General features: G+C 38.9%; 2 protein-coding genes across 2 annotated transcripts in view; one reads left to right on the top strand and one right to left on the bottom strand.

The window, feature by feature from the left end:
- Window positions 1-3,023: 3,023 nt before the first annotated feature.
- LOC134742551 (uncharacterized) lies at window positions 3,024-4,466 on the bottom strand. The gene is made up of 4 exons (XM_063675767.1): window positions 4,229-4,466; window positions 3,993-4,130; window positions 3,598-3,841; window positions 3,024-3,310 (listed from the first exon to the last, which is right to left on the bottom strand). The coding sequence occupies exons 1-4, from the start codon at window positions 4,357-4,359 to the stop codon at window positions 3,188-3,190; spliced, it is 636 nt and encodes a 211-aa protein (XP_063531837.1). The 5' UTR covers window positions 4,360-4,466; the 3' UTR covers window positions 3,024-3,187.
- A 2,500-nt stretch (window positions 4,467-6,966) lies between these two features.
- Window positions 6,967-7,118, top strand: part of LOC134742103 (multifunctional protein r) — a 91,824-nt gene continuing 91,672 nt past the window's right edge. The window contains exon 1 of the mRNA XM_063675048.1: window positions 6,967-6,991. The gene's annotated coding sequence lies outside the window, so the exon portion shown is untranslated. The remainder of the gene's footprint in view (window positions 6,992-7,118) is intronic.

Below are 7,118 nucleotides of genomic sequence, written 5' to 3'. Positions count from 1 at the left end.
TTTATTTTTTTTGAAAATGCCAGTCTGAAATAGATGTCATATACTAAAGAAAAAGTGACCAAGATTTCGTTATATATGGTCGCGTTCACATTTGTCTGATACACGCTGCGTCAGACAAATGTGCACGCATACATTTATAAAACAGATATGCGTCACGACACAACACAACACGACACGGCGCTACAATGGAGGTCTCAATGTATGGTCAAAAGCGTCTATATGTCATATACTCAAGAAAAAGTGACCAAGCTCTCTATGGAGATAGACCACTCCCGCGGCGCTACAATGGACTCCATTGAATGGAGGTATCTCACAGTGCATGGTCAAAGGCGTCTAAACTTTCAAAGATATACATATGCTCGAGAAATTCGGAACGGTAATCTCCCTGACGACTGGATGGCCTAGAAGTTATGGAGTTAGTCACGAAAGCTGAAGACGTCGGTTCGAATTCGGCCTCGGCCACTGGGAGGCTTGGTCACTTTTCCTTTAGTATATGACATCTATTTCCGTTTAAAATTGATGTAAGTATGTAATATAACACAATCCCAATTTTTTTATAATTTTATTTGTTGTTTTGATGTGTGGGTGCATGGTAAGAGGATAAAACTATTTCTGGGCAAGGGAAGCATGACATAAGCAGGGGCGTATTTACCCTAGGGCCAAGGGGGCCATGGCCCGGGGCGGCAGGCTGCGGGGGGCGGCGCAGGCCGCCGCTGGCTTTCAGTTTCGGGTGCCTCAGTGGCGCCCCAATAAAAAAATTGTGGTGTTACTGGTACCAGACATAATTTAATTTAAAGTATGTAACTATTCGTTGTCTATTGCCAGTAGTCACATCAAAATTTTTACAGCGTGTTTGCGCCCCTTTCCTTCTACCTTAATTCTTTACCCACGCGGATTGTCAACGAGTTCTCATGATGTCGCCCTGTGATGTCGCTCTTCACATCGCCCTAAGGCCGCGAGCTTCCGTTAATGCTTTTTGGCCCTGGTCTGCAACAAACGCCGTAGGTCGCGTCCGGCGTGACGCTGTACGCGACGTACGAATGCTTACTATGGAAATGCACTATAGTGGTCTCTCTCACACGCCAGACGCCGCGGCGGCGTAAAGCGTTTGGTGCAGACCAGGGCCTAACGCTGCATGCTTGACGTCGGCATTAACGCCGTGAGCGACGTCTAGACGCCGACCATTGCGTCAGCAATCGCTATACTTCCTACTGTAAATAAAGGCATCGTGTACGACGTCCGTACCTCTGTGGCCCACGGCGTCCAGATGCTGACGCCGACGTCAACCGAAAACCGTACACTATTAACACTATAATTATTGAGTATAGAATTCAGAGGCGACCTGGGAGTTGGCGAACTGGTCAGTCGGAGCCTAGCACAAAAAACAAAGCGCGATCTTTTAGTGGGTACTAAATTTCGCATCATTCATTTAGTGGTTAATTACTCAGCAAAACACTGATCAATATACGCAAAAATCATATTGAAAGAAAACTTATAATACCTAGTGGTATTGAATAAAATTTGAGTTCAGACACGACACGACATGGTTAGTTGTTTCAAAGGTGAACCGCAAGGCAGGAGACCGAGATACTGGACAGCAGAACCCGAAGGGAAACATAAGGTGTATAGTTAAAAAACAAACAAACGGACCGCTAGCAGGGTATTTAACTAAAGACCCTAAGATGCTGAAGGGAGCGCACCACGTAAGGCCGAGATGCTGCAGAGCCGCTATTATAGGTACGACCCAATTTACAGTGTTATTACTTGTGGCTCTGTGAGCTGCAGACCTCGCGTTAAGCTTAGAAAATGTAAAAGTGAAAAATACTTCGTTCGTTGAGTCGTTATCACGGTCAACTCACAATGGTCTTAAGCGCCATATAGATAGACGCTTTTGGCGCTTTTAAGTCCTTTATGCCAATTTCCGCATTTTGAAAAAAATACTTAAACTGGATCGACAAAAAAATCTATTCAATCATAGAATTTATAAATATGTAACAACAATTAGTACCTACCTAAAATGTAAAATTATTTAAGCATAGATATTATGTAATTTATTGACTTGTAAAATGACTGCCTTTTACCAATAAAACATCTGAATCTGAATCTGGTCACAAAATTTTACGAGAATAAGTTAAGAATTGCGACCTGGCCTTAAAACGAAGACCTTCATAAAAATTATGGCGGACTAAAAGGTCAGGTTGCGAGCCCTGAAAAGCTTAAAAGTCGCGCTTTCCAGAAGACCCGAAGCATTCCTGAATTTCCAGCAAGTCGCGCCTCGTTTTAATTTGAGCGAACGCCAAAGGTCGAGTAGCAGGAGAGCCGAGATCACATTGGTTCCAAGTCAATTCCAATAGCTCTCCTCTCCTCCAGCTCGCTCTTCGACCTTGCATGGACGCTCTTTATGCGGAGCTCGGCCTGTGGTGTCACTATAACGTGATCATTGTTCCAATCCCAAACATTGATTGAGAGCGCCGCAATTGGACGATCCGGGACTTCAGCACTCTGCAGAGCTCATCTTGGCCATAGGTTTTTGTCCCAGCTCAGCTCCACCAGTGCTTTAAGCTCTGTTCTTCTGCAGTTCGACCTTCAGCCTCAAAGGGCAGCACACCGCTATCGGACGCTCCGGGTCTCCGGCCTTATGCAGAGCTCGGCCGTCGGCATCGCTTACAACTGGCTATAGGTTCGATTCCAAGCTCTGCAGAAAGGCACTGCGGAAAATTTATGCTTTTGTGTTTGTTTCATGGGTCATGGGGGGCGGCAGAGGCCCAATGGCCCGGGGCGCCAAATATGTAAATACGCCTCTGGACATAAGTAGTAACCTACTGTGTATAATTTTTTTAAGTATACAGTGTATGTTAATTTGTTTTACGTATTACATGTACAATATGTAGACAGGCAAAGGCTTGAAGCCACATGCATTATTTCATTGCATAGGGATGTTTAAGAGTTGATACACATTTTTGACTATAAACATTTATTAAACTGAAACATTCAATATTCACATTTCACTAATCACATTACTTTATCTTTAATATGTTTATAGAAAAAATAAGAGGTAAATTAACTCCAACCAGTATGTTTACATATCATCATGTTTTAAGGATTTTCACCATCAACATGCTTGTAAAACTGTTTAAGCATGAAAATACTTATTAAAGGTGCTTAAGATGTACTGAATCTTAAACACCTATTGTTTAAGTTGTTTTATAGATCTAAAAAATAGAGCAGCTAACACAGTTATGGCTATACTGCCCAAAGTTCCCACAGCCAGTTTCTTTCTCTTGGTTTTATTGGACTCTTTTCTCAAGGTCTAAAACAAATAAAACACATGATTGTTAAAAACACAAATATAAATATATATATTTTTTACTGAAAGACAACTAACAAGCAATACATTACACCAAGGTGCTTACAAATATAAGACCAAAATGTATAAATGAACATGATTACAATGGAATAAATTATATTATATGATACATTATAGAAATCTGGTCTTATGACTAATTTTCTCAAATCCATTTTCTCATTTCATTATTGTTATATAAAGCGTTAAAAACTATTCTTATACATATAATTATTGATTGGTGTGAAATTTACCTTAAACTCCGCATGAAGTGCTATGTCCATAGAGTTCAAAATGGTAGTGATTTCACTCAGTGTTGCCACAGCAATATCAGAAGCATGCTTCTCTTTGTGAAGGAGGCAGTCTGACAAGTTATGTGCCTTCTTCAATGTGAGGGTATTAGCTAACATACTCAGGTAAATTCTATACAAGTGTTGAGAGCTCTCCTCCAGCATGTCAACTATTTCTATTGGACCTAGACATGGCCGGGTCTCACACCTGCATAATAAAAAAATTGGTTTGATACACTAAGTCTAATATTAAGCTAGGCATTGCAGTAAACAAAGCACTTTTGGCATAAGTAAGCCTACTAGCAAGTGATAGTCTACATAATATGTCAATGATTAAAATGTTATTTGTAGATACTTACACTTGTAATTCTTGGTACAGCGGCAAATTCTTTACTTCTTCCAAAATTTTTGTTCTCATGTCTTGATCATCTATTCCAAATTTGATTAAATCTTCATCACTCAGTTCAATTAGAGTTGACTGTCCAATATTGTTAATCCTGTAATAATAATACTTTGTGGGCTACTAACTTCAATAACCCGATTTATTTGCCGTGTAGACAAGTTTTATGGATAATAATTTTATGATAGTACTTACCTAAACACGTCGAGATACTTTTCACCTCCTAATCCTATTAGCATCGCACTTACAGCTACGTCAAACTCATTTGGATTTATTTTTGTATCGTTGGCGCTAATTGCAACTTCATCTGAATCGGTGTCTGCCATTGTATATTATTGAATTGATTGAAAATTCTATAGTTGAAACGAAATCGAACCCGGCCCGGCTTAGGTGTTCGTGTATATTTATCAAAAATCAAAATATAAAAATGACAGATTTCGACTTCGACATCTGTCACACCGGTGTACGTTCAGAAACCAAACAGGCAAACGTAATAATTTTGATTAAAGTTAATGTAAATTTTTACATTTTAAACCAGTCACTCGGCATTCTTATAGTTGGTCAAACCAAATTGTCAGTAAATAAAATAAAATAAAACTATACTCATCCTTTTCTTTTGGGTGCTAGTACTAGTGTAAGATGTACAGTCCTTTGACACAGTCCTTTGACAAATAACTATATATTTCGAAATGAGACAGTCCTTTGACAAACTATATATTTCGAACCGTAATCCATACGTCCACATTTGGTCCACATCCACACTAAAGATTATGGATGTTCAAAAAAAATTTCACCTCAGCAGCTCGAACAAGCGTACTTTGCTACCTTAAACAGTCAGCAAAATCGCATTTTGCGCACTGAGTGAGACAAAATTGAATGTCATTTGTGTGTGTCAGTGACCTTTATATTCAAATGTCAAGCTCCCTCCACACTCGTGCACGAACGCGGCGCGAAGCCGCGAACGCGAGTCTGGAGTCTAGTTCGCTAATCAGCGAAATCGACTCCACCCCCGCGTTCGCGGCTTCCCGCCGCGTAGTCTGGAGCGAGCTTCATTTCAACATGCGGGGTCTAATACAAGTTTGAAATACTTGGATTCTATTTTCTCTGTCCTTTTCACGTCGTTAACAAAAAGAAAGAAAAGAAAATCAAATGACATTCATCGATTTTGACGGTTTATAATAAGCGCCCTCCACACACGGTGGACAACGTCAGAACGCATCGTTCCAAAACAGGTACAAGTATGAATTCTTAGTAATTAATTAATGAAAATAACGTTTAAAATTTCATAAAAACACTATTATATTTTACGTATTTTATTGTGCACAGATTATCACGCAAAATATAGTTATTTGTGCAACAATAGAGGAAAGCTGGTTTTTCTCGCGAGTGTTCATTTTGAGTCCCGAGATAGCGAAAGATTCTATAATCTTGAGCGTAGCGAGATGTAAAATAACTTTGCTCTCGTGTTGCACACATAATTTTTCACCTCAGTAGTGAGAACATATTAAAGGTTAAAATGTATTTCGAATTACTCAGAATAATACAGAAATGCTACTTTGTTTCACTCCCTGGAGTGACGAAAGTAGGCTTGTTCGAGCTGCTGAGGTGAAAAATATAGTTAGTCAAGCAAAATAAGAAATTCGTTTAAGATTTGCTTGACCAACTATAGTTTGTCAAGGGACTGTCTCATTTCAAACATAGACAGAGAGAATCATACTATCTTTGTCTTACACTAGTACTAGCACCCAAAAGAAAAGGATGAGTACAGTTTTTTCTTCCTATTTACTGACAAGATTTGCTTGACCAACTATATAAATAATTCTACTTTTGACAAGTAGTAAGTATACGCAATTCGGCCCGTATCATACAGTTTTTTTTTTACAAAAAAAGTTGTCGATTGAAGTGTCAATAAAATTGATGTTCATTATTTCCATATTATTTTACTGAAATTTATTTCGTTTTGTTTTTGTGTTTGATTGCGGTTATTAAACTCAATTGTTAAGTGCGCTCCAGACTACGCGGCGCGAATCCGCGAACGCCAGTGTGGAGTCGATTTCGCTGATTAGCGAACTAGACTCCACACTCACGTTCGCGGCTTCGCGCCGCGATTCGCGCATGAGTGTGGAGGGACCTTTAGAATATCTTAAGGAAACATAGTGAATAGGTAACTGATTAAGAAGGATTACATTTTTCAGGTTGTCTAATATGTTCTCACTGCTGAGGTGAAAAGTTGTGTGTAGGTACTACACGAGATCAAAGTTATTTAAAACATCTCGAGCACTCAAAGAAACATTTTTGTTGTACAAATAACTATTCTCCAATTTATGACGTACAAAAACATTTTTGCACGATATAAGCTAAATAGAAGGGATTGGGGATCAGTGATCCTAAAGTTAAAGTCTATCTTCGGATGTGTGCGCGGATGTTGTGAGTGTTGCGTGTCGGACTATTGACAATAATTAACATTTATGTGTAGTGGGTGGTTTGAAAATGTGATGTCTACCCCAAACTTTAAATACACTTTTCGTCGGGTAGTCACACAAATCTCTGTTTTGACATTTTGCTGGGACATCATGCAGTTAGCCGCGACCACGACCAGTGAAACCTGTCGAAACGTCGGTAAATAAAGGTAACAAAATAAATTCGCGATAGACCCGATTTTAAATGTGATTTAATAAATAGAAGGTATTTGTGGCTGAATGAGATCTAGATTATCGTAGCCACTTTGGCTGTAATAAACCGAAAAATTAAGTGTAGACAACACCCGTTATTTTTAGTCAAAATTAAATTGTATCAAAATAATTCATCTTAATATATCAACTAAGAGAGTTGTAGTTTATTATGCAACACGGTCCGGGTTCCTTGACTAACATTGTTTTTTAATCATTTCAGATACCTACATATTTTTAAGTATCAGCTTACTTATACGCTGTGTTCTGATGGCGAATTCATGAAAGGGTAAGTTATATCTTAATTCCCAAGGTAGGCATAAGTTATTGATAAGGTCTAGCTTATTGCTTATACACCAAATTTTCGAGGAGATAGTCATTTCTGTCGTGTAGTGGTTTAATTACGATACGATAAT

The sequence above is a fragment of the Cydia strobilella genome, chromosome 6 (assembly GCF_947568885.1).
Source record: "Cydia strobilella chromosome 6, ilCydStro3.1, whole genome shotgun sequence".
NCBI lineage: Eukaryota > Metazoa > Arthropoda > Insecta > Lepidoptera > Tortricidae > Cydia > Cydia strobilella.
This window is presented reverse-complemented; position numbering and strand designations above follow the sequence as displayed.